This window comes from Poromitra crassiceps (genome assembly GCF_964638095.1).
Source record: "Poromitra crassiceps genome assembly, chromosome: 4".
In the NCBI taxonomy this organism is placed as follows: domain Eukaryota; kingdom Metazoa; phylum Chordata; class Actinopteri; order Beryciformes; family Melamphaidae; genus Poromitra; species Poromitra crassiceps.
This window is the reverse complement of record NC_139626.1, coordinates 13,856,082-13,883,136: the sequence shown is the minus strand read 5'-3', so window position 1 is coordinate 13,883,136 and position 27,055 is coordinate 13,856,082. Positions and strand designations below refer to the sequence as shown.

General features: G+C 44.6%; 3 protein-coding genes across 3 annotated transcripts in view; all 3 read left to right on the top strand.

Moving 5' to 3' along the window:
• The window catches only part of LOC310775612 (1-phosphatidylinositol 4,5-bisphosphate phosphodiesterase delta-3-A-like), a gene marked incomplete at both ends in the record, with an annotated part of 37,954 nt that extends 35,560 nt beyond the window's left edge, over window positions 1-2,394 (top strand). Inside the window, 3 exons of the mRNA XM_083635773.1 lie at window positions 250-385; window positions 1,225-1,374; window positions 2,186-2,394. Of these exons, the coding sequence (XP_083491899.1) occupies window positions 250-385; window positions 1,225-1,374; window positions 2,186-2,394 (495 nt within the window). The remainder of the gene's footprint in view (window positions 1-249; window positions 386-1,224; window positions 1,375-2,185) is intronic.
• A 4,926-nt stretch (window positions 2,395-7,320) lies between these two features.
• Window positions 7,321-13,422, top strand: pdap1a (pdgfa associated protein 1a). The gene is made up of 6 exons (XM_083634754.1): window positions 7,321-7,486; window positions 8,036-8,118; window positions 8,200-8,274; window positions 9,878-10,002; window positions 10,175-10,326; window positions 11,435-13,422. Exons 1-6 carry the CDS (start codon window positions 7,474-7,476, stop codon window positions 11,467-11,469), a joined length of 483 nt encoding a protein of 160 aa, XP_083490880.1. The 5' UTR covers window positions 7,321-7,473; the 3' UTR covers window positions 11,470-13,422.
• Window positions 13,423-17,896: 4,474 nt separating this feature from the next.
• Window positions 17,897-27,055, top strand: part of sh3bp1 (SH3-domain binding protein 1) — a 30,115-nt gene continuing 20,956 nt past the window's right edge. The window contains exons 1-5 of the mRNA XM_083636162.1: window positions 17,897-18,069; window positions 22,849-22,891; window positions 23,863-23,967; window positions 25,808-25,884; window positions 26,691-26,802. Coding sequence (XP_083492288.1) covers window positions 18,032-18,069; window positions 22,849-22,891; window positions 23,863-23,967; window positions 25,808-25,884; window positions 26,691-26,802 — 375 coding nt within the window. The 5' untranslated portion in view covers window positions 17,897-18,031. The remainder of the gene's footprint in view (window positions 18,070-22,848; window positions 22,892-23,862; window positions 23,968-25,807; window positions 25,885-26,690; window positions 26,803-27,055) is intronic.

Sequence of the window (27,055 nt, the reverse complement as noted above, 5' to 3'; positions counted from 1 at the left end):
GGGCTGAGGTTAGCTAATGCAGTGCATTGTGTTGTGTTCCAAACACATTTTTACTTCATTTTCATTGTCTAATCTGTGAGAAATACAACATGATCCTAAAACATTTCACTGTTTTGTAACAAGATACCGTTTTATTCCATTCATCATTTGATAAAAGAAGAAGATATTCACATTGTGGAATGACACTTCATATCTGATGCGCAATTAACAATTTAATATGATCAAGCTATATAATAATTATTTTCCCAGGTGATTTCGGCTCAGCAGCTACCTAAGCCAGAATGGGACAAGCCCAGCTCCATAGTGGACCCTCAGGTGTGGGTGGAGACCCACGGTGTTCCCATAGACAACAACAAGAAGAAGACCAATCGCGTCGACAACAATGGTAAACACCCCCCTACTAGTAGGAAAAATCCTTTGCCTTTCATTTTAGTAGCAGCATGTCGGATTCCAGCACAAGTTTGGATAGTCCGGACAAGTATGAAAAAGTAATGTTTTCTAGCACGTGGAAAGATTTGCAATTCTAAATGTCTCTTTAATGGGGCAATAAGTGATTAAATAAACTATACGATTTTATTGCCCATAGCAGAAAATGGCTACTGTATATCTGCGGCGGGTTGATAAAGCTGTTGATCAATCCTTAAAGAGCATGGTGCAGGTTAGAGACCACTTTGCATTCATATGTGTGACTGGTATGTAGCAATAGGATTCTCTTTTGGTTTTTGGTTTTTCCCCATACAGCTGCATCTACTGTAGACTGGTTTTTGTGAAGCATCTGGCCTGAAAACCCACAAATTAAACATAATGTGACGTTTACTCGGATCATTACCCCCGTACGCTGAGGGTCTGTTATCCGCCTGAGAGCAGTCTGGAGTCGGGTTGCATCAGCTGAGATGGTCAGTCTGGTGCATGCAGTCTCTGGTCCTCCAAAATTATCTTTCCAAATAGGCGTTATTTTGATTGCATATTGGGGGTCTACTAGTTATGTTTGTCTACTAAAACTAGCAGGGCCAGTGACCCCCTGCCAAATATCCCACCACTTTCCAAATCAAACCTACACCCTTGTCTGACGGAGGCGGACGCGTCATCTGCACTGCCCGTGAAAATTGAAAATGAGAATTGATGAACAGACACAACAGATCAGTCTGGCCTTACTGCGCAACAATATACTCTACACACTGGAATGATGAATAATCATTATGACCTATTCCTGCTTTGTTTCAGGCTTTAACCCGCGGTGGGACTGCACTTTTAACTTTACCCTCCATGTCCCTGACCTGGTTCTGCTCCGCTTCTTTGTGGAGGACCACGACTACACCTCCAGCAACGACTTCCTGGGACAATACACCCTACCTTTCACCAGCATACGCACAGGTCTGTGTCTGTGTGTGTGTGTGTGTGTGTGTGTGTGTGGAGGGGAGACAGTCTGCTCGCTCGGATCACACCCATTTTAGAACTTGACCTTCAACTACACACCTGTAAAGTGTGGTGACTGCATCTTGCACAGTGGAGCAGTGGTCGCGCTTTCGCCTCACGGCAAGAAGGTCCTGGGTCCGATTCCCGCGTGAGACGCTGTGGGCACTGAGGGTGTGTGTGTCCCCCTATGTCTTCAGTGCCCACTGCCTAGGTGGGCTATCTTGTGAAGAGGGCCTTTCTGTGTGGAGTTTGCAGTTGTTTCCTCCATCTAAGAACCCCCCATGAAAAACATGCAGAGGATTGTCACCTGACCAGTGACGGCTGAGAGGAAGTTGGTCCTCGGGCGCTGTGAGGAAAGCTGCCCACCTCTCCAGGCCTGCCCCGAGGAGGAAGGACGAGCCAGGATGGGAGAAATGCAGAGAAAACATTACACGGCATCACTTAATTGTGTGTGTGTGTGTATGTGTGTGTGTGTGTGTGTGTGTGTGTGTGTGTGTGTGTGTGCCTGCATGCGTTGTGGTAGTCGTTTGTGACAATAAAGACAGGCTTGTCCGTCCTGTGTTTGTTGTTTGTTTGTTGCACAGTTTTCACGCATTCACGGCTGGTAGAAACTGGAAAGAGTAGAATATGGGACCTTTAACTTGGAGGAACAGGCCAAACGTTAGGTTTAGCATCATGCAGGGGGTAGTCAAATATTCAGCTCAAGTAGCAGTGCTGGGTTAGGGTTTGGGTTATCTGCCCCTTGACCTTTGCCCTCTCCCTTCTCCAGGTTACCGTCACGTCCGTCTGCGTAAGTTGGACGGCTCCAGCCTGTCGCCTGCATCGCTCTTCATCCACATCAAGGTCACCCCCTGCCAGGGCAGCCCCTCCAAGACCCCGGGCACTTCACCCACCAAGTCACCGTCCAAGTCTGCAGCCAAGACCCCGGGCACTTCACCCACCAAGTCACCGTCCAAGTCTGCAGCCAAGAAGCCCTAATCCGATCCGGAATCTGATCTGGAATCCCATCCACCCCATGACAAAAAGGGATGTCCCAAAGAGGCTTACAGGACATATCTTACAGGGGTTTTATGACTAAGGCCTGGGACACACCAGCAATGTCTCCGTCCGTTCACACCAGAAGCGCTCTGTTTTGCTCCGCGATGGCTCTGCGCCGGTCACAACTTGTACTGACTTCATGCCTGGCTGCACGCATCCACTCGCTTCAGAAATAGACCAGACGCAGAAACTCTCGCTGCAGGACGCGAGACGGACACGGCGCGCCGTGGCCGGTGTGATCGGTCTCCCCTGTTAACAAGGACACCGAAATAAAACGTGCCGGAGATGCTTCTGGTGTGTCCCCGCCGTAAGCCCTCTGATCTGTACCTCTCTGTGGTACACATGGTCTTCTCACGGCTGTCTAAACAGAGACAATGTGATCTTGACCTCTGGGTTTCTCTTCTTGTTTAAATGCAAGAGAATGTGGGTTCTGCATAGAGGTGGGAAATGACTACCAATTTTGGCTTTGGTTGGCAAGTTTAACTTTTCTCCCAGGCACTTTAGACATCATTAATAGGTCCTATTCTGTTCTATAATATATATGAGTGTGTTTGGCTGGTAAACTAGTGAAAGCCAATTTTTTTTCACCATTTCTTCAATTTCTCAATGAATGAAGAAGCAGGACCCCACAGCTTTAAGCCAGCACATCAGACCAGCCTGTAAAAATCTAAATGCCTGAATCTAAAAGATGATGTTCGGTGCTAGATATAATACATACTATATATATATACAGTATATACATATATATACAGTATATATATATACTGTATATGACCCACTTAACCCCTAAAACCCCTATCTAACCCTCTAGCGGCTAAGGCTAAGGCTAGACTCTAGCCTTAGACTCTAGCCTTAGAAGCCTCCTATTTCGGCAGGAGGGAAGTCGTAACTCTACTTTTTACTTTTAAATTCCAAGTGTTATCTCATGTTAGTATGTATTATAATATGCCTGCTGTTGTTTGGTTCATCCATTACTTATGTGGAGAGTCTCCGTCCTATAAAGTTTAGACTTTTTACTGTATTATAATTGTAATATTAGTTAGAATATTGGTTCTGAATGCAATATAGTTTGAATTATATGTGCATCTAAATGTTATCACTGTATTAGGGATGCACAGATGCTGATACTGGTATCAGAAGGCAGGTATCAGGTTAAAATAGGGTAATTTCCCCCAAATCATCTACTAAAAGCCTTATGTAAAGCAAAGAAATTACTGATAGATTTTTAGATCTCCCATATGAGGAAATATCAATCGCATCTCAATTGAATAATATTATTAATGATATTTAAAGTGCAGGCCTTGTGCATTTAAAACCGTCCCAGTGCTTTCATAATACAGCATAGTTATTATATTCAATGAGAAACTGCATATTTTAGATAGACTTCATTTGATTATATATATATATTTTTTTGATTATTAGTGAACTGAGACCAACGTAGCAAATATGTTTTATATCGATTTATTCATTTTAAAGATGTACAGTACTAGCAATGTTATGATATGCACAGAGTTTCTGCCTTTGATAGTATTATTAGTATTTTTATGTTTTATGTTTTATGTTTGTTTATTTTGTGTTCAGAAGTGTACTGTGCAAGGAAAGTCAGCTTGAGTGAGGATCCCGGGGGACTTTTAGATAAAAGCTTTTTTATGGTCAAAGGTTCAAAGGTCACATTGGCCTGTGAAAATGTGTCTTTTATTGTCAGAATTAACTTCATTAGGTCATCTACTACAGTTGGTTTTCATGTTAGAGAATATTTTATGCAATGTTGTTTTTACTGAACATACATGTTAACTATAGCCTTGTTTTGTAGAAGTTGATTTTAGAATGTTGTTGTTTTTGCCATAGACATGAAAAGAAACACTATGAATATTTAATGTAGTTTATCTGCCAGAGCTTTTTGTGACTTGAAGGAGATTTCCAACCAGGGCTGGATACCAGAAAATGGTAATACTAATGTATAACTGTACTGTTATAAATGGTACTAATACTAATGTATAACTGTACTGTTATATTATACAAGTGTAAAAAGACCAAAGTGAGGAAAGTTGTTTTTTAATCTATACTGTAAAATTCAAACCAATACAGCCACATCTTGTATGTACTGTAATTGTTGTTTATTTATTGTAGTCTACCTGAAGTATTATGCTGTTTGGTTTTATGCGTATCTTGCACCATCCACCTGATGTTATTTATTTGAACAGGTACCAAATACAAAGACAACAAAACGTACAAAATAGAGTTGATTAAACAGTCATAATCTGAGAGATTTAAAGATTTAATATTTGAAGTCCAGATCTTATAGATCAACCACATCATTATTTTTTATTCAAGAATTTTCTAGTAAGTTGCATATATCACTCTACGAGTATGAAGATTATGTCACTTATTCAATAATTAAATTGGATCCAAAACAAGGGAAATGCTCTTGTTTTCTGAAGTGAAATTATTCTGTGAAAGCACAGGATAGCTTTTGGCTTTTATGACATTTTAGAGGGCTTTTATTTTGAAATGCCAAATCATGAGATGAAACTGTCTGAGAGCCACTGTGAGGTAGAGACCTAGACGGGCCTAAAATGTAGGCCCTAGCCCATGCCGTGCCCAAGACAATCAGGAGTCCTAATTGTTTATTTAAAAACAGGTGCCCAGGGGCCCTCAGTATGAAGGGGCCCTAAAACAAATTGGGTTGGGCTCATGTCAGGCTCCACGGTACTATGACACAAATCTAAGACCAATCAGAATAAAATAAAAATAGTTTCCAAGAAGATCAAGTCTCATGATTGAGTGTCATTGGATGGCTGTGGGTAAGTAAGTGGTGACTGGTCAGCCATTAATTTTTCGATAAACATTTTGTAAAATGCTTATAAAAAAATGTATTTACTTGGTCAAACAAAGCGATTCAGTTCTATTTAGAATCAGGAGAGACCATATAACATTTTACTCTGACCAAAAAAAAGTGTTTTTGTTTTTGAACCCCCGCTGCTCTTGTGTCTGAGTGTACTAATGTTCGGGGAGGCGGGGGGCTGGGACTGTGAGCCTCAGTGCCCAGGGGCCCCTGGGGGTGCTAATCTGGCTTTGACACGGGGGCTGCTCAGTGTCCGATAAAAAATAAAGAAAGGGAAGTGATTAAGATCAGAGAACCCCTGAGCCTCATATGCTGAGGCTGCTAAGTGGTGGAGATGGGAAAGGATAGAAGTACGTAAGGAACCGGAGAAGAAAACAGACGGACCTAGTCAGAGTAATGTGATATGGATATACATGGACAAGAAGCGATTTCTGGCCTTCATTGCCATGGTTTTGTGCTGCTGGTTTGAGTGAGAAGACGGAGAGGATTGAGATGGTGCTGAGGTTCCTGGATGTGGTGGACGTATCTGGAACAGAGATAGATAAAATACTGAGGGATGCATTCGTGCAAACTCAGACAATTGGGTCTGAGTGATAGTATGGACAATTATGTATTATGAACTGGAGCCATGGATGTATTGACTGGAGCACGTTGGGTGGACACTGTTCCCTTTTTTCACTGTAATTGCATTGTGAATATACTTGAATATAATTGACCATCTGGTGACTTGGTGCAGTCAAAACAACCTGGTGTTAAATGCTCAAAAAACAATGGAGATGATTGTGGATTACAGGAGGAACAAAGCCCCACCTTCCCCCATCACCCTGGGTGACTCCCCAGTCAACACTGTGGAGTCCTTCCGCTTCCTGGGGACCATCATCAGCCAGGACCTAAAATGGGAGCTGAACATCAGAGCTCTCACCAAGAAGGCACAGCAGAGGATGTACTTTGTGCGGCAGGCCGGCAGCTGAAGAAATTCAAAGTGCCAGAGATGGTGCACTTCTACACCTCCATCGTTGAGTCCATCCTCACCTCCTCCATCACCGTCTGGTATGCTGCCACTCTCAAAGACATCAACAGACTTCAGCGCATCATCCGCTGCGCTGAGAAGATAATCGGATGCAACCTGCCATCCCTCCAGGACCTGCATGCAGCCAGGACACTGACGCGGTCTCGCAAAATCATGGCTGACCCCTCCCACCCTGGCCACAAACTCTTTAAGACACTCCCCCACGGCAAGAGACTGAGGTCTGCCAAGACCAGAACCACCCGCCACAAGACCAGCTTCTTCCCAACCGCCATCAGCCTCACCAACAAGGCCCGGAAACCCCTTCCGCCAAGGACCTCACCAACAACCCCCCCCCACACACACACACAAACTCCTCCTCCTAAACTCAACTGAACCCCCCCCCCTCCCCCCACCATAAAACTGGAACTGCATATCTAATTTAATGCCTGTCTAACTGGGACTGTAAATTCATGTAAATTCCCTGCACATTTAATGCCTATTTAACTTAGCCTGTACATTTAATGTACATTCAATGTAAACTCTTATTTAACTCCGACTGTAAATTCATGTAAATCCACTACCTATTTAACATCTATTTAACTCAGTCTGTAAATCTCATGTAAATCCAACATAAATTCATATTTATTATCCACAGAACACTTCACCACTCATGTACATATTGTATAGGCTATATTTACTCGATTTGATTGCACTTGCAACTTTGTGATTGTGTTTAGTTATCTTCCTACTTCTTATCTCTGTATATTGATGTGACCGCTACGCTGCATACAGACACTAAGACAAATTCCTCGTATGTAACTTGCATACTGTGGCAATAAAAGTGATTCTGATTCTGATTCTGATTCTCATACTCAAATTCAGTAGGTGGCGGTACGCACCCAAAAGTTGGATTGCAATCCGCCAAAAAAGCAAAGAAGAAGAAGAAGTTTGTCCAAGTGCTCCTGCCGTAGCAGCTAGCAGGTCCCCGGCTCGCGCATGTGCAGACCTATTCTCTAGCAGGGACCGTTTTGATACTGAGCGTCGCGACGAAGGTGGTGGGAGTCCGGCCTGATTCTTCCAGAAAGTCGTTTATAAACCTGTGAAACGGTTAAAGTAATCATCGATACCCGTGTGGACGTCAGTTGTATATACCTAACTTCTAAAAATGCCCCGAGGCGGTAAGTATCATCCGACGATAGGTTTCTTTTAGCAAGCTAACTAACGTTAGCTAGCTAACGCTAATTGTTACATGTAGTTAAAGTAGTATCAATCAATCCCCCGTGGTTAGCATGCTAACAGGCGAGTAAATTGTCACTGTATTTGCGGCTGTGAATGGCCAGGATTCGGGAAATTTGACAGATTATGAGTTCTTAGCTAGCGTTAGCTCAACATCAACACGTCAGTCTTCCGCTTGTGTTTATGTTCAAAACCCGTAGAAGAAGAAGCTGGCCGTGTAGCTCTAGCCAGCAGCACCATGTGCACGGCAGACCGGGCATCGTTTCACTTTATCATGAGCATAGCCAGCTATGGCATGTTGCTGTCTCTACCAACAGTTCCAGTAACGTTAGTTGGCTAGTTAAACGTAATCACTTACTACGTTGCTTCTGGCTCTCTGTTTCTACCGACATGTCCATACACGGGCACTCGTGTTGACAGATACCGGTGAAGGGAGCTGTACCGCAGTGAACGTTATGTGTGACTCATCTTGCTCTGTCTCTGTATTTCAGGGAAAAAGGGCCACAAGGGCAGAGGAAAGCAGTTCAGCAACCCTGAAGAGATCGACCGACAGATGAGAGTGCAGAGGGAGATGGTGAGCAAAGGGACTTTACTGGTGGACACACAAGCCAGGTTTAAAACCATGTGTTGCTGTGATTAATTGTGTGTTTCACAGGAGGCGAATGGCGGTGTAGCGAAAGAGGAAGCATCAGGGTCTGAAGACGAGAGCAGCAGCGACGAAGACTATGATGTGAGTGAGGAGGGAGGTGTATGATGCACATGTAACAGGACTTAATTTTTTTTTTACTGGAGTTAATGTTGATGTACCCACTAGACCTGCATGATATGAGGACAATCTGTGATGTGCGATAACATTGATCAATATTGCAATGATGATATGACTTGCAATAAGTAAACAAACATTACATATATCGATTACATAACATGCCCACCGGTAACACCATTCAACTCCACCCGCTCATGACAGTTTCAGTATGCGCTCAGCTGCGCTGGTGTATATTACAAGCGCTCCCTCCTATCCTGGCTGTCTGAGTTCAGTTCAGTTGTTCAGTTGTACATGTTGTGAACACAATCCCCCCTCATACACATGTAGGTAAAGACCCTTATCTAAGCCTGTGTATATTCTCTTGCGACTGCTATCTCTGGAAATGTGGTTTTAACAGCTAAATCTCCGCTAGCATTGATGCTAATAGGTTAGCTAAACCTCCGCTAACATTGATGGGGACATAGTTAGCATTGATGACTTAGCTGTGATAAAAGGACATGCTTTGCTGATGCTACTCCGCTATCGTCATTGTCTGGCTTACTGCTGCTTGCTGGTCATGTTAATCCCCAGGAAAAAATCCCCAGATTTGTCGCTAACAACGTTAGTTTATTTTCTCCAGGAGGAGAGTGTGTCTCCAGTGCATAACGCTATGTGAGGCTGACAGTGCTGTGAGCGCTGAGAGCAGCAGCAGGGAGGGGAGGGGTTGACTGACTGGGGGAGAAAGGACTGTATGCAGAGTAGCCTAATTTATAGACCGACAAACGTAACCGCTCCAAACTATTCTCTGTGTTGACTGACATCTCTACCACGCTTGTATTGGTGACTATCTTGACAGGTGTGTCGGACTGAGAGAAGTTAAATAAAAAATTCGGACCGTGAGGACTGCTGAGGAGCACTGGAGCTTTTTTTTCTCTTTTTTTTTAACGGTGTCACCGGTAACACCGGTGTCGCCACGTGTTTATTACCCGGTGGGGAAATGTCCACACCGTGGCATCCCTAGTTCCGCCTTTATTGTTCAAAGTAGGCAAACTGTATCGCACGAGTGCTACTGCGGTAAATCCATTCAGCGCATAGACTGATTTTTCCGTAGCACGTGCAACATGTTGCACTCTACAGCCCTGTTATTGAGTAATTTCTGCAAGAAGTGCACTTACGGCTGTGTTAACTCTATTATAGTCATGTTAACGTGACACCTCGTTGCTTCGGGAAATGGCATATTGTTTTGCCGGATTGTCCGGTTACGTTGTCAACTACAAGGCAGGTCCCTGATTGGGCTGGGTACATTATAATTTCTGGAAATCACTGGGTTTGGGGCGGGAGTCCAGACTCACCTGTCGAAGGAACAGTACAGTATGTGAGTTAATCACGCTGGTTTTACCAGGCTAGGTTCTCTGTTGTATGTTTAAATTAAGGAGTGATAAAAGTGGAGAGAACAATGCCATGCCCAGTTATTCAAATGACAAAAACACATTAAAAAGTAGTGTTATATTTATATTATATATAATATATATTTAGGAGTTTTATATTTTACATGCTACTGATGCTTTATATATAAAACAAATTACAGTCCAAGAAGAAGAGTGGAGTCGAGGGACTAATAGAGATTGAGAATCCCAACCGTGTGTCTCAGAAGAGCAAGAAGGTGGCCGAAATCGACGTCAGCGCGCCGCGAGAGCTGTCGCGCCGGGAGAGGTGGGTGTCTTCAACCTTCAGTGCTATTGGTGGCCATGTCTTCCACATGATGATCAACCTTCAGTGCTATTGGTGGCCATGTCTTCCACATGATGATCAACCTTCAGTGCTATTGGTGGCCATGTCTTCCACATGATGATCTTCTTATCTGATCCCCTCCTGTCCCTGTCAGAGAGGAGATCGAGAAGCAGAAAGCAAAGGAGCGCTACATGAAGCTCCATCTGGAGGGGAAGACGGACCAGGCCAGAGCCGACCTCGCCAGACTGGCCATCATCAAGAAACAGAGAGAGGACGCCGTCAAGAAGAGAGACGAGCTCAGGAAAGGTGAGAGGACACAGTGGCACTCCCCTAGGGGAGTCATAGACCGAAGTAAAAGTTCAAACAATAATTGTGAACTAAAACTAAGGGAGAATAACTAGACACCACAAACGACATTAAACAAAAGAACAGAACAAATGGTGCATCAGTGAGGAGGGAGAGAGACTGAGGCCATGTCCACACGGAGACGGAAGCGATTTTTTTTTTCCGTTTAAGAAAAGTTTTCCAAAAACACGGAATCGTTTCAAGAAATGTGTGTATGCACATGAAACCACTGAATACCACTGAAACCGCTGTAGTGTATATGCCAGGCCAGTAAGTGGCGCTGTAACGCTGCCACATCACAGTGCAACGTGTGGTTGTCAATCCTCTCACTTCCCTATTCACGTTGACCCCTAACAGGCTCAGTAGCTGCTGTAGCACGAACGCTAGTGCACTGTGCCATTGTTGTTGGCGGAGAGAGGTGGGGCTATGGCATCATCGGTTCAGGAAAGATGCATATGGGTTGTAAACACGGAAATGCAAGGGTGGCGTCTTCAGATTTATTCACTCTGGGACCCAGTTTCAAAAATTAGCGTATACTCCCAGAACGTATACTCCCAGAACGTATACTCCCAGAACACTGGTTCCGTCTGGACGAAACGTCTATATGACAAAAAACTTTAGCGGCTACACCTAAACTCGTCTCCGTGTGGACATGGCCTGAATGGTCTTCTTACTCTAATGAGCGCACCGGACCCAGGTGCACCCAATCAGCCTAACGACCCTAACACCAGGTTCCCTGCAAGACAGGTCCAGGAGAGTGGGAGGGCATCACAAAAGCTCAAATCTTAACAGATGGGGGACCCTGGTTGGAGCGAAGAGAAAGATGACAGTAAAGTCATGTGACTTTTCTTTGTCATGTGACTTTTCTTTGTCATGTGACTTTTCTTTGTCATGTGACTTTGTGGATTTATTTGCCAGAGTTACTTCCTGCTGCATTTACAACTGATGATGATGTTTAGACACCGAAATTTCTTGTTTTATATCGTTTTTTTAGTCCAGTGTTTTTAAATATATATATATTTTTAAATGATAAACTTGTCTCATTGTTGTACTTTTTTGTCCTTCACAGAAAAAGAAGCTGATGAAGGCAAGGCAAAGCGCTAGCCGTCCCTCTTTTGGGGATTTGAGGTGTCAACAGTCTGAGAGGGATGGAAAGAGAAGGAAGGAGATGTGGTGGAGGAGGAGGGCGGGGAGGGGACCAATACATGGCGCGTGGGCTCAGGGGGGCGCTCTGACTGGCCTCCCTCATTATAATTATTATTCTAAATGCCAGGGGGCGTGGCTTCCCAGGCAGCGGGATCAGGACGGGGAGGAGGGCGGAAGCAAAGGGAGAGGAAAAGGAATGCAGCACTTGGGATGTCTCCTTTTTTTGTTTCCGGTTCCTCGTACATTTTGAGAGGTGACAATCGCAGGTTTTCCAGGTGCTTCACAACCTCTTTCCTCTCCCCCGCCCACCAGGGGTTTCATTCTAAAGCTGCTCAAGCTTTCTATTTTTTGCCATTCCTTTCCATTCATACATTTTTGGGTTTCTACATCAAGTTGACTTGACGATTGGACAGGTGGACAGGTATGACAATGACCAGGTGTGACGACTGCTTTGATGCTTTACTTTCCCTTCCATCTCGCCTATTCACCTTTTTCACAGCAGCCATTTTGTGTCTCAAAGGCAGGGAGCAATCCAGGTGCAGCCAAAACATTAACCAGGGTTCCCACGGGTCCTGAATTTAGGGTTTTTCCTGTATAGAGGATTACAAGGGGGCCACCTCGGTCAAATTGTTCTCTGCCTCCAGCGAACTTGAATTTGGGAAATTGGGCTTTGAAAGTCCTTGAATTTGATGTTGAAGGTGTGGGAGCCCTGATTAACGAGGGCCCCGGCACTGGAACACCTAAATGGATTGGAAGTTGGAAATCCCCATTAATGTTTTGCTTGCACCTGTGTTAATTCCTGCCTTTTAGACACAAAATGGTCAATTGGTGACGGATGGAGAAAGGAACACTAACCACAAGATACAAGTGATTTCTAGGAAATGTACAGTATGTACTTTAATATTCAATCATGTTTAAGTCAATGATAAAGCATGAGATATGTTTCCCCTCTGAATGCCATCACACACCTCATCGTTTTCCACCAGCTTTGTACTCGTTTTCTGGTGAGGTTGAGTGTTGATGATCGGAGGCCTTCAGCTCCTTTAAAAAGTCACAAAGTTGCGAGAGCGCGCAAGCCCACCGACCACAGTGCAGACCTATTCACCTTATGTTCCAGCACGGGTCAGCCAGTTACTTCCTATTGTGTTTACACTTCCTGTTGTGTTTACACTTCCTGTGACAGTACAGTACTAGTGAGCAGGTAAAACAGACAGTGTTTTGAACAGGAAGTCATAACACAACTGGGTCAAGAGGGCGGGGCTACATAAGGTGAATAGAAACTAGTAAACATTCAGTTTTTACATTTTTTAAGTATCATTTTGAATGGACTTATCGCCGTGTCTATTCAGAACTGTTTCAAAATGGGCCCTGTAATCCGCCGCTTAAAGTATTGGAAAATGTCTGAATTAGGAATCTAAAGCTTCCCCAAATGTCTTGGAAAGTCTAGTATTTTGCAGAATTGGCTGAAATAAACATTTTAGATTTTGTTTCTGATCAAGCTCAACATCGGCACAGGAAAGCATGGTCTCAAACTGCCTCAGTAACCTAACCTGGCTCTGGCCGGGTCTCCATCTCCTGCGGTTCTGTACAAGGGACCACGTCTTCTGTTGCCTTTTCCAAAGTTTACACAAGACCAGTTCACTGTCTTCCCTGTGATCTTCTCTGGTAATCATTTCAATGATGACATGCTGCAAAGAAACACATGGTGGGATTTTAAATGCCTCGGCCAGGAAAGCAATAGTGTGTAATACGGAAGTAGCTGAAAGAACAAACTCTTGTTACTCTCTTGTGAACCACACAGTATGGAAAATGTAGCCAATGTTTTAACATGAGGACGGAAAGGTCATTCCTTTGATTTGTCATCTTGTATTTGAAGTCATTTGTTGTATAGAAATAAATGCATTAATAGATAAAGGAGTAACCGTGTTACATGTATTCATATTCTCACTGTAAATGTTTTCTTGCAAGTTCACATTTGAGTCATTCTAGACATTCTATAATTGTTTTAATTTCTTGTCAATTAAATCAGGGTGAAGTTATTACTAAGGACCCCTGGAACCCCTTCAAGGACCCCTAGTGGTCCCCGTACCCCACGTTGAGAATCCCTCCAGCACTAGTCTCACTGGCCAGCCTCCTCCCTTCCGTCCGAGGAGTCTGGCGCCGCAGGTCTCCATAGTGAGATTGCGATGGGCGGCGCTTAGCGGCAGTGCCCTTGGAAAATAGTTTCAAACAATCCAACTTGCCGTTTTCAGTGTGTAGCAACGAGCTAGCGTGTAGGTTTCTGCCGTTAGCTTGCTAGCTAGTTAGCGTTGTTTTCACTGCGGGGGCAGGGCACTATTTACAGCGACGCACAGGGAGGAGGGAGCAGAAGCCGCTCTGATTGACATGGTCGGAGCCAATGACAGCTTGTAATAAGCCGTGAGCGGACATCCGGCAGCGACTGAAACAGTCGCTCCAATGGGAGAGCAGAGTAGAGCAGGGGAGTTATGCAGTTATGCAGTTATGGAGACCTGCGGCGCCAGACTCCTCGGACGGAAGGGAGAGGAGGCTGGCCAGTGAGACTACTCGAGTACTGACTCATTCTGACAAGACATTTTAATACTCAAAGTGATGCTCTGCTAACAAATGCAAGTGTATATTGGTGTGTAATCAAAAAGCATGAGATGACGAAGTCTATTTTTGGCCAGGTCATTGGAAATCTATGATCCATAGCTAATGACAATTTTCATTTAGAAAATATCAAAACATCCCATTCTTGTTCTGTGTATTTTTGTCATTGCCACCAGGTGGCAGCATTTGACCAGCAGACATCAGTTGAGGAAATGAGCTGTTTTAAGTGCTGCCAGGCTTAAAGGGGGATTTGATTGGATGCTGGGATCCGGGTGAGTGGAGCATCAGACAGGCAGCACCATTCACCAGCCACCTCATCTAAATACTATGTTTTGTGAAACAAATTGATTAACAAGTGTGAATTCACAATGCGCACATGCATCCACGTGTTCATGCATTCTCACACACCTCGGTCACTCCACTATTTCCCCACACTTTTCACCCTCGGAAGCTGAACTTTGGCATGGAGGTCAAAAGTGTGTGTGTAAACCTGTGTGTTTGTGTTCATGCCAATCGGCTAAAAAAGGCTCCGGATTGCCTTACCCAACCCAATCAGAGGCAGAGGAGGTGGCTCCTCCCCCTGCCACCCTGCATTTAGGAAATGTGCCCCCACTGCCCCCTTTTAGCCAATTGGCATGAACACACAAACACACACACTTGACCTCCAAGCCAAATTTCAGCCTCATAGGTGGAAAACTGGCTGCCAAAGGGTGGGGGATTAGAAAGGAATAAACAAACATATAGCTGGTTGCAGCTACAAACCAGATTAGAAAGGAATAAACAGACGTATAGCTGGTCACAGCTACAAACCAGATTAGAAAGGAATAAACAGATGTATAGCTGGTCACAGCTACAAACCAGATTAGAAAGGAATAAACAGACGTATAGCTGGTCACAGCTACAAACCAGATTAGAAAGGAATAAACAGACATATAGCTGGTCACAGCTACAAACCATATTAGAAAGGAATAAACAGACGTATAGCTGGTCACAGCTACAAACCAGATTAGAAAGGAATAAACAGACGTATAGCTGGTCACAGCTACAAACCAGATTAGAAAGGAATAAACAGACATATACAGTAGCTGGTCACAGCTACAAACCAGATTAGAAAGGAATAAACAGACATATAGCTGGTCACAGCTACAAACCAGATTAGAAAGGAATAAACAGACATATAGCTGGTCACAGCTACAAACCAGATTAGAAAGGAATAAACCGACATATAGCTGGTCACAGCTACAAACCAGATTAGAAAGGAATAAACGGACATATAGCTGGTCACAGCTACAAACCAGATTAGAAAGGAATAAACAGACATAGCTGGTCGCAGCTACAAACTAGATTAGAAAGGAATACACAGATATATAGCTGGTTGCAGCTACAAACCAGATTAGAAAGGAATAAACAGACATATACAGTAGCTGGTCACAGCTACAAACCAGATTAGAAAGGAATAAACAGACATATAGCTGGTCACAGCTACAAACCAGATTAGAAAGGAATAAACCGACATATAGCTGGTCACAGCTACAAACCAGATTAGAAAGGAATAAACGGACATATAGCTGGTCACAGCTACAAACCAGATTAGAAAGGAATAAACAGACATAGCTGGTCGCAGCTACAAACTAGATTAGAAAGGAATACACAGATATATAGCTGGTTGCAGCTACAAACCAGATTAGAAAGGAATAAACAGACAAATACAACTGGAATAAAATGGGCATGAGAACAGACACTACAAAGCCTCTCTATGAAAATCAAATGGAAATCATGAGTGAATAAACAGAAGAGTGATTTGAATGCCCCACAGCCAAACTACTTCAGCTGCTTCAATAGTTTCCTCTTTTGGACTTCTCACATCCTATGATGCTTTTGCACGCCATGCATTTTGCCTGCAGTACAGACACAAACCACAGCCATGCATTTTGCCTGCAGTACAGACACAAACCACAGCCATGCATTTTGCCTGCAGTACAGACACAAACCACAGCTGCACACAAAGCATCACTCATAGCAACATCTGTAGTACAAGTAGGCTACTGCACACATACAGTTGTGGAATGGCTACAACTCAAGATATGTACCAGTAATTAATTTGGTATATCGTGATGACATGACAATTGGAAGGTAATTATAATCTATGATAATATGATAATTGGATTACTAAATGTGACTTTGCTTACATGAACCTATTGTGATATACATTGGTATGTATCTGAACTGACCCCTGTGACTATTGTAATGTTGATTTCAACCGTATCCCCCACCCCTCCCTGCTCTCTCCCTTTCTCTCGCTCCCCTCTCCCCCTCGCTTCTCCCCTATTCTCTCTCTCCTCTACCCCTCCCTCCCTTCTCTTGCTCCCCTCTCCCCCTCTGTCTCGCTGATGATTCTCCCCTATTCTCTCTCTCCTCTCCACCCTCCCTCCTCCCTGTTCTCTCCCTTCTCCCCATTCTCTCTCTCCTCTGTCCCTCCACTCTCTCTCTAATATAAGATTGTTCAATCATGTTTATTGATAGTGCTTAGCTAAATTAAGCTAGACATATTTCTCCGTAAAGGCCTCTGAGACATGCTTGTGAATTAGGGCTATAGAAATCAACTTGAGTTTGGCTTCTTTCTGCTTATTAGTTTCTACTTCCTTTCTGACAATATCAGACAACAGGGGGGAAATCCCCAAATGTTCTCTCTCATGACTTCTCAACGCCATCAAATGACAGATACACCCAAAGGTGAGAAGTGTTACTGTCATTTATTTTGTGAACAGGCTGTCAGAAAAGAAGAAAAGAGTAATCTGGCATTACTTTGTGCACTTTATCATTTCAAATTTTCCAATTAGTTTGAATTCTGTCTTTTGGAATCACATGAAACATAATAAAAAAATCTAACAATATGTCCTTCCCCACGTTATATCTTGGACTTACTCCAAAGGATATGGATCAAAGTGACTCATACCCCCTGAAGATGTCTGATATCTGGCAAGAAAGCCATCATGAAATGCTGGCTCTAGAAGCATCGCCCCCCGGTGGAGATGTTTATAAATATTGTAAATCAGTTACATCGAATGGAGCAGCTGACCTATAGTCTGAGGCTACAAAAAGACAAAGGGGAAACTCTTCGGAGTAAATGGACACTTTTCCTGATCCATAGGGAGTGACTAATGCAAATAGCCTACCTTACACGGATACAACTACATTAGTTGGCCCACTGTAACATTGTATTGTGTAACCGACCGTTACATCACCACATAGGTTGTGACCTCTCTTGACCTCTTGTTTTTTGTTTTGTTTTTGTTGTTTGTTCTGTGTGTTATTTTTTCTTGAAAAAGGATGTCAAAAAAAGGTAAAAAAAAAATCTAACAATGTTCTATTTTCTAAAAAGTAACAGTCTTTCTGAGGACATTTTAAATGGGCTACTTTTTACTTTTACTTGACCTCGTTACTAACACAGAGGATTTGTACCTAGTCACTAACACAGACGGGGGATTTGCCTTCTCCTCTGTAGGTTAACTGTCACCTTGTGACAACCAACATCTCTCTTCCTCCTCAATGGCTGATACTTGGGACTTCCTCATTCGCTGGCTTGTGTGAGAAGTGACTGGGGCTTCACACACACACACACACACACACACACACACACACTAGTGAAACAAGAACGAATACTGCCATCGAAAACACACACACACACACACGCACACAGGAACCCCACCCACAGAGGCAGAGGCCCGGCGGTGCAGCGCTCCTTCCTGATGCAGTAGCAGTAGCAGCAGCAGCCCCTGTGTGGACGTGTGGGAGCTGGTTTGGGGGTCAGAGGGCGTAGAGACGCTGCTTTGGGGGTCAGACGGGGGTAGAGACGCTGCTTTGGGGGTCAGACGGGGGTAAAGACGCTGGTTTGGACTCGGCTGCCAGCATGCTCAATCGGCTGAAGAACTTCGGCTCTGTGGGGAAGTAAGTCACTCTCATTCACTTCTTCTCTTGGTTTGCTGTCTTCAGTTCTTCTCTTTTGGTTTGCTGTCTTCTTCTGGGACATGAATTTGGAGGCTATTTTTTGGAAAATATGGACTCAAAATTGTTGTGTTTGGGGCGTAAGTTGTGATGAAAATTAGACCCCATAAGCTACATTTTTCACTTGTGATCTTCTCAAGGCATGAAATCATGGTGAAATAGTTCATTTTAGTTCATGGTTTTAATGTATTGGTTTTAAAACTTGCTGCTGTATCAGGTCAAAATCCATCACAGGGTTTTCCTCAGGATGTGAAATATTGATGCTATGATGTATCACATTGTACAGCACTGTGGGGGGAGGGTATACCGCCCCCATCTGGGCCTGGCAATGTCAGGTTAGGGGGAGGAAGCACTGGGAGCATTTCAACAGACATGCCTCCACAGTTTTTCTGCCCTGTTAGTTTCTCATGCTTTTGAAACCTAATTGTACAGTATATAGTTGGTGACATTTTTAGTCATTCAAATGTGGCCGGGTGGTTAATAACACATTTTTCTGTGGCAAACTAAAAACATTTATTTTTGGTTTCCAGGGCCTTAATGGTAGTAATAGGTCTAACACAGGACAGCATAGTTGAGAAGTGTTCATACAGGCCTCTCTTTTGATTTTTTTGATTTTTACTGGGGGGCTCCTATCTGGAGGAAGCCCCAGGGGAGCACGGGGAGAACATGCAAACTCCACACAGAAAGGCCCTTTTTGACGGCGCCCACAGCATCCCAGGCAGGAATCGAACCCAGGTTGCTGTGAGGCGACAGCGCTACCACTGCGCCACCGTGCCCCCCTCTTTTGAATTGTTGTCTGTGAGGTTCTATAAGGCCTGCTAGTGCTCATTATAACAATTCTGTGTTGTAACAGTGAAACTATGCCGTGTTGGGTCCTTGATTTAATTTGAGGGGTTTGGGCCTGGAAAGTCCTTGAATTTGATGTTTAAGGTGTGAGAACCCAAACCATGACTTTGTGCATCTGCAGCACAACAAGGCCGAGCTCAAACCACCACAGCACAGCAGCACTTCCACGCAATTCTCACTTTGTACAGACGCTGCCGCATGTGTGACCTTTGACCTTTGATATGAGATAAACACACGATGCAGACACACATACAGTATTTATATTGTATAATATAGACCAATATGGGCTTTTGTCAAAAGTTTTGACATCTGATATTTTTGTATTGGAACTGATGACGGCTGATGTGTGTCTCCACTGAAACCAGACTAGGGGTGTAACGATTAATCAAATCGATTTATATTCCTACATATTGTATCGTATCGCTCTAAATGAGCCAATATCGTATCACAACCACGTATCATGATACTGTATGCATTGTATCATTAAAACGTATCATCATAGTAGTTCTCTTTCTTCAGAGTGAGATTTATTGGCCGAGTAAGTTTGTGCATACTTTTGTTTTGTTTTGTTTATTTGTCAGGGACCATAATATATCTAAATAATATTGATCTCAAGCAAATTACTAATTTCCATCTGCAGTCCCACTTCCAGGATGGCTGCCTGTAACCTAGCAACCAGTTTGTGTACATGGTAATGGAACAGCTTAACTTGTATGCATACCTTTTGTTTTTCCTGTTTAAGTACATTGAGAGCAACGTATCACAGAGTCAAAGTCCTTGTGTGTCTACATACTTGGCCAATAAACCTGATTCTGATCATTCTGATTTGATTCTGAAGCCACTGAATTCAGAAACCAGACTGATTCAATTATTTTAGCATCAGCAGCACCTTTAGGCAGCATGACCCCTCCCCCACCACCACCTGTCCATCGGTAGGAAAACGCTGAGATACAGTAGGCCTTTCAACATAGAATGGCTTCACTGTAGGTTTGACAGTTTAGCTGTAGCTGTGATCAGGGACAATTGAGGAACATCCATTATATCCTCAAACGGATATACCAGTCTAACCATAACCTAACACTTTTGTTTTAAACCCCTCTGCTCACATGCTCATTTCACTCTTGGGGGAAGAACAAAAGTTCTTGCCGCCACGACAGGAAAAGTTGAAATGAGAGTTGAGTGAAAACAAAAAGGGAACTGGCTTCGTGCTTCACAGATGTGTGGGGATTTCTCAGCTTCAGCTTTTCAAATGTCAGAAACGACACCGTGAAGGTGCAGGAACTCATGTGACCCCGTGTGTCATGTGACACCGCGAAGGTGCAGGAACTCATGTGACCCCGTGTGTCATGTGACCCCCTCGCGAACTGGGCTGGGCTTCCTGTGAGCGGGAAGATACTCACAACTAAGATGTTTGTTGTATTTCACTTCACCGTCAATCTCCTTCCGCCATTTTAAATGGGGGAGGGGGGGGGGGGGGTTGCGGCAGAGAGAGAGAGAGCTAAACCACAGCTCTCAGGTTTAGGACCATGACTTCATCTGACTTGTTTCACTCTGGCCTCAACATGTCCCAAATATAACCATTCCATCCATCCAGCCATCCTCAACCACTTATCCAGGGTAGGAAGTAGCAGTTCCAGCAGGGGGAGCCCAAACTTCCCTTTCCCCGGCCAAATTAGCCAGCTCTGACTGGGGGATCCTGAGGCGTTCCCAGGCCAGCGTGGAGATATAGGGCTCTATTCTCCTCCTGGTCTTAGCCGCTAAACTGAGTTTGAGTTTGAGTTTAATCATTCTGACTTGCAATACATGATTGAATTATGCAGAATGTACACTCAAAAAAACAACAACAAAAAAATACACATACATTATGCATTGTTAAAACAGACCCCAACATCAAAAATACAATCAACGCTACAGCCCATTAAAAAGCCTGACGCCACAGGAGATGGTGGAGTTTCTCAGTCTATTTGTTCTGGTTTTTGGCAAAGACAACTGATTGCCTCTGCGCAGAACACGGCCAGTCCTTTCTTCCTTACTAGGAGGGAGGATGTGGTGGAGTGGGTGGTTAGGCTGGTGCATCATGTCCTGAATCAGCTTCACAGTGGCCTGTTCTCTTCGTGTCTGCAGATCAGGTAGATGCAAAGAGATGTCCTTGAACCTCATCATTATTTTGACAGCCCTTTTCTGAACCTTGTCCATGGTGGCTCGTTGTTTAGCCGTACAGCCCACAAGCAGTACACTCCCATATTCTAGACATGGTCTTATCAGTGTGTTATAGATATCAACCAGGTCTTCTACAGGGAGCCCATTTCTTGACATCACAGTGAGAAAATGCAGACGCTTGGAGGCTTTTTTCACAGCCTCCTCAACGTGAACATCTCCACTGAGCTGATTTTCCAGATGGAAACCCAGGTATTTTGTGCTTGTGACAACAGGGACAACCAACCTAAACTGGCCTGAAACGCACAAAAACACACTTTGCGCCTGCCTACCCGTGACTCAGGAGGATACCGTCATGTTTTTATGCCCCGAAATGCGCTTTACGCTGAAGAGGCATGTCACAGTGCCAGAACAGGCCAGAATGGGCGTTTCGGCCTTAAATACCCGCCTAAAGCGATCTTCCCAATGGGCGTTAATTTTGCGGTTAACGCTTTTCGAAACCAGGCCTTATTCAATGTGCCGGGGATGCACCTCCGTGGTGACACAGCGCAAGTTTCGCTGTCTTGTCCCTCTGTCTGCTCCTTTCTTTCTCCTCGCCTGCTCGCATGGAGAAACGACTCTATACCTGAATATTATTCTCCGGGGCGTACAAGCAGGCGAATAGAAAGAAAGGAGCAGACAGATAGAGGGGCAAGACAGCGAAGCTCGTGCTGTGTCACCAGGATTCCCCCTCTCTCGTCTCATCAACAGCGCTGTGCTGGAGACAATTCTTCCATGTCCCTAAAGTGAAAGGAAGAAGTGGCCAAAACAGAGGGACCGAATGGGAAATCAATCAGCTAAATATATATAGTTATTTCCATGTTGCCAGACACTATTGACAGTTTGAGCCTCCCAGCCGGCAAAACAAACAGTTTTATTAGTGAACGTGTATTGACGATGCGGTGCGAGCTCGTTTCCAAACCAACTCTCAGTTGTGTCTACATGCTCGTCTGATACAGACTTCTCCCTCTCTCTCTCTCTCTCTCTCTCTCTCTCTCTCTCTCTCTCTCTCTTTCTCTCTCTCTCTCGCACTCACTTGCACTCTCTCTCTCACTCCCTCTCTCCCACTCTCTCTCTGTCTCACTCTCTCTCTCCCTCTCTCCCTCCCTCTCACTCCCTCTTTCACATCTTTGCCAGTCATCTTCTCATCCCTTCCTGACTTACATGATTTTTGCTTCTAGGGCTTTTCTGACCGGACTGGAGTCGCTCCGTGTGGATCGGAGCTTGGAAGGGAATAATGTGATTGGTTTACTGGAGATCACCAATCCAACACTTGTGAATAATTCTACACTTAAAAAGGCGTGGTTACATGGTTAGCGCCACGCATTCTGGCGTTTAGCGTCAAGGAAAAATTTGGGAATGTGCCAAGCCATAAACGCAAATTTAAGGCCAGGGGGAGAATAGAGCCCATAATCTCTCCACTGCAATGTAGGTGGAGATGTGTAGAAAATGATACACAAGGCATCTAGATCCACCCCCTTTTGTTGTAATGGTGCAGCTGTAGAAAATGCATATTGGGTTTGAATATTTCAGTCAATAGAAACAGAATCTTTGAAATGTAGGTTGCAAACTTGCGTAATGTTGAGTAAAATCAGAAGATAGGAACCATTCATACATTCTCTATACCCCAGATCTGCTGTTTGCTTTCTTCACTAACCACCTCAATGTAAACATCTGCAGGTCACAAGATGCCACTGAACTGCTCCATGAAGACCTGGTTATGGTGAGAGAGAATTCTGCTTTTATAACTACAACTCAGAATTTTGCAGACTATAACACAAAATGTGTCATCTGTTATGAATGTGAACCGAATACTTCAGTAAAATAAAAATAGAAAATAGAGTGGTGCAGGGCTGGCGTATTTTTGTAGGCTTACCCAGAAGTCCCTGCACTTCCTGGTTCGTAGGTGTAAAAGGCAATGCGATTGTTGTATGGGAATTTGAAATAAGGTCTGTGGTTAACAAAAGTTTATGAAACAGCAAAGTGTGTGTTCAGCAAGATAATCTTCACAAAAGAGGACCACTTTCATGACTTTTGAAGCGTAGTTACGCGATTTTCAGAAAACGCTTCAAAAGTCCTAAAAGTAAGTGGTCCTCATTTGTGAAGATTATCTTGCTGAACACAAACTTTGCCGTTTCATAAACTTCAGCGTCCAGGTCTTCCAGACTCATTTCTGCAGTACTCTATACAAAGAAACTAGACTACACAACTAGTCAGCTTGTGTGTGTGTGTGTGTGTGTGTGTGTGTGTCAGGGTAGGAAATTAGCGGGGACTCGGGGCAAAATGCCCCTAAAAAAATCTAGAATTGCCCTTGGAATTGGGATGACGGGGGCTTTTAAATGCCCCCATAAGATAAAGAGTTTAATACTTTCTGTGTTTTAAAATTATTCTGTATTTGCAAAGCGTGACTCAAAAATGGCCAGCTAGGCATCCATACAACCCCCGCCCCTCCTCCTGCTAGCATTATTTACCTCAGTGACAGGCAGCACAAGCTAGCTGGCCAGCTAGTTCACTCGTGTTTTTGCCAAGTACATTAATAACATGCCAGACAATCAACTGTGTGTGTGTGTGTGTGTGTGTGTGTGTGTGTGTGTGTGTGTGTGTGTGTGTGTGTGTGTGTGTGTGTGTGTGTGTGTGTGTGTGTGTGTGTGTGTGTGTGTGTGTGTGTGTGTGTGTGTGTGTGTGTGTGGCCAGGTGGAGCAGCGGGTGGAGCCAGCCAAGAAGGCAGCTCAGGTGCTGCACAAGAAGCTGGTGGGCTGCTTGCAGAGCCAGCCCGGCCTGGAGGCAGAGAAACGCCTGGTACATCATCACACATCTGCACTGAGATCATTGTGACGTCCACTCCAGTCAGTCTTGTAGTCAAGTCCTACTCGACTCAGGTCTGAGCCCTGGACTCAGGTCCTCAGGTCCAAGCCCTGGACTCAGGTCCTCAGGTCCAAGCCCTGGACTCAGGTCCTCAGGTCAGAGCCCTGGACTCAGGTCCTCAGGTCTGAGCCCTGGACTCAGGTCCTCAGGTCTGAGCCCTGGACTCAGGTCCTCAGGTCCAAGCCCTGGACTCAGGTCCTCAGGTTCAAGCCCTGGACTCAGGTCCTCAGGTCTGAGCCCTGGACTCAGGTCCTCAGGTCTGAGCCCTGGACTCAGGTCCTCAGGTCCGAGCCCTGGACTCAGGTCCTCAGGTCCGAGCCCTGGACTCAGGTCCTCAGGTCTGAGCCCTGGACTCAGGTCCTCAGGTCTGAGCCCTGGACTCAGGTCCGAGCCCTGGACTCAGGTCCTCAAGTCCTCAGGTCTGAGCCATGGACTCAGGTCCTCAGGTCTGAGCTCTGGACTCAGGTCCTCAGGTCTGAGCCCTGGACTCAGGTCCGAGCCCTGGACTCAGGTCCTCAGGTCTGAGCCCTGGACTCAGGTCCTCAGGTCCGAGCCCTGGACTCAGGTCCTCAGGTCCGAGCCCTGGACTCAGGTCCTCAGGTCCGAGCCCTGGACTCAGGTCCTCAGGTCCGAGCCCTGGACTCAGGTCCTCAGTTCCGAGCCCTGGACTCAGGTCGTCAGGTCCGAGGCTTGGACTCAGGTCCTCAGGTCCGAGCCCTGGACACATTTTTCAGGACTCGTAACTCGACTTGGACTTGAGCACTGATGACTCGGACTTGGACTTGGACTCGAGCATTCATGCATTTGAACTCAGAAGTTGGAGACGACGACTCAGACTTTCTAATTGATAGAGACCCCGACCCCCCCCATTTTTCTGTTGTAATAGGCCATAATAATTTGATATAAGATATTGATAACTATATTAATACTGTGACGTTCAATTTGGTGCAGCAGCAGGCACATGTGTTCCACCTGCATATGGATTCAAACTCATGTTCAGTAACTCAGACTAAGACTCTCCTTTGGTGACTTGGACTTGGACTCGAACACTGGGGAGTTGAGACTCGGCTTGGACTCGGAGATATAGTGACTTGACTACAACACTGACTCGGGTCACTGTTTTGATGACATAACTTGACTTGATAGAAAATAAATGATATGAGAGTCGGAATTTGGAGTTGGAAGTTAAATACTCGTGACTTGACTTGAGACATGACGACTCATTACTTGTTTGTGTTCTGTTCTTTTTTTTTTTTCAGTTTAAATAATTTTGTTCAATGTTCTCAATGTTACAAGTGGCCAGTGTAAAGTTACCCGGTGTGTGAGCACACACTTGGAATGACATTGTCATGATTGGATGACTACCCCGTCAGTCCTGATGAGAAGTACTCAGAGAGCCAAAGTCCCTCCCTTTCCTGTAGGACCCTATGCCAACCGAGGTCTGAAAAAAGATGAATGGTGGTAAATGCCGAGAGAGACAATACTTTTTTTTAATCCCATTTGATAACTTTTCAACTTTTCAGATCAGTAGAGGGGGTGGAGCAACAACCGCGACAGCAGGGGGAAAATACAATTGTGGAGAAAACAGGGGAGACATAAGAAAAAAATTATAAGTGACTTGACTTAACCTGACTTGCCCAAGAAGAAAATGACTTGGGACTTGCTTGAGTGAGACTTGGACAAAATGACTTGAGTCATGTGTGCTCATCCAGCTGCAGCCATGATGACATGTTTACTCAAGATAGATCTTCCTCTACATTTGCTCTCTCCTCAGAAAAAGCTCCCTCTGATGCTGCTGTCCGTCAGCATGGCAGAAAGCCTCAAGGACTTTGATGCAGGCTGCACTTTCAGGTGACACGTTTGATCCACTCACATCAGGACTTTTCCAAATCTGAGACTGTGAGCCTCCCCTCAGACAAAGCTTCAGACTGTGAGCCTCCCCTCAGACAAAGCTTCAGACTGTGAGCCTCCCCTCAGACAAAGCTTCAGACTGTGAGCCTCCCCTCAGACAAAGCTTCACCCCTTAGGTTTGGCTCACTTCCTGGATGGCAATGGGATGGTGATTCGTGATGGGGACTGAAAAGCAGCATTCGCGAGTCAACTTTGTCTTATTTATTTAGTGCAAAGAGACAAACACATTTGAGGCTGAAGCCATCGTCAGCGTAACAAGGAGATTTAGATATGGCAGTTTAAATAGAAGGGTGAGCTTCACAGAGAGTATTACATCATTAAGAGAATACGATTTGTTTCTTATGTTATTTGATCCCATAGAAACTCAACAATTGAGCCAAGATAGCCTGATATTGATACACCAAATACATAAAAAAGGTGTGTCTGGAGGCAGGTATTTGTTTTTGACACTGGAAAAGTGGGAAAAACAGTAAAATCCCCAAAACTACTGAATCTCTGAACTCTCTCTTTAACCAAATCACAAACATTTAGGTTATCCTTTGTGATTCTATGTGTTTTGAAAACGAATGTAATATGTTTTCACTTCCATTCACTGAGCCATCCCTGAAATGGTTTGGAGCCCCCCCACTTTAAAAACCTTTGACTTCCATCCATCCATCCAACCAACCAACCAACCACCAATTAATCTGTTCATCCATCTCTCCCTCTCTCACTCTGTACTTCTTGACCTCTGCTGTGCGTGACAGGACGGTGCTGGAGATGTGCTCCTACATGCAGCAGATGCTGGCCATCAAGCATGCCGACTTTGAGGTGAAACTGGAGAAGGAAGTTCTGGACCCACTCAACAAGCTCAGCGAGGTGAAATGTACTTGTGTGGATATCCAGGGTTTAAAGCAGGGGTGGGCAACATGTTTTTCCTGAGGGCCATACTGACTTACATCAATAAGCGAAGGGCCACACATTGGAGATTATACCTGCCAACACTCATGATTTCCGCAGGAGTCTCCCTATTTTTAACCCTCTCTCCCGTTGTGATTGGTAATTTCTTGTTAATCTCCTGATATAATAGTGATACAAATCCAATGGCTGTAGCAGATGACATTTATTAACA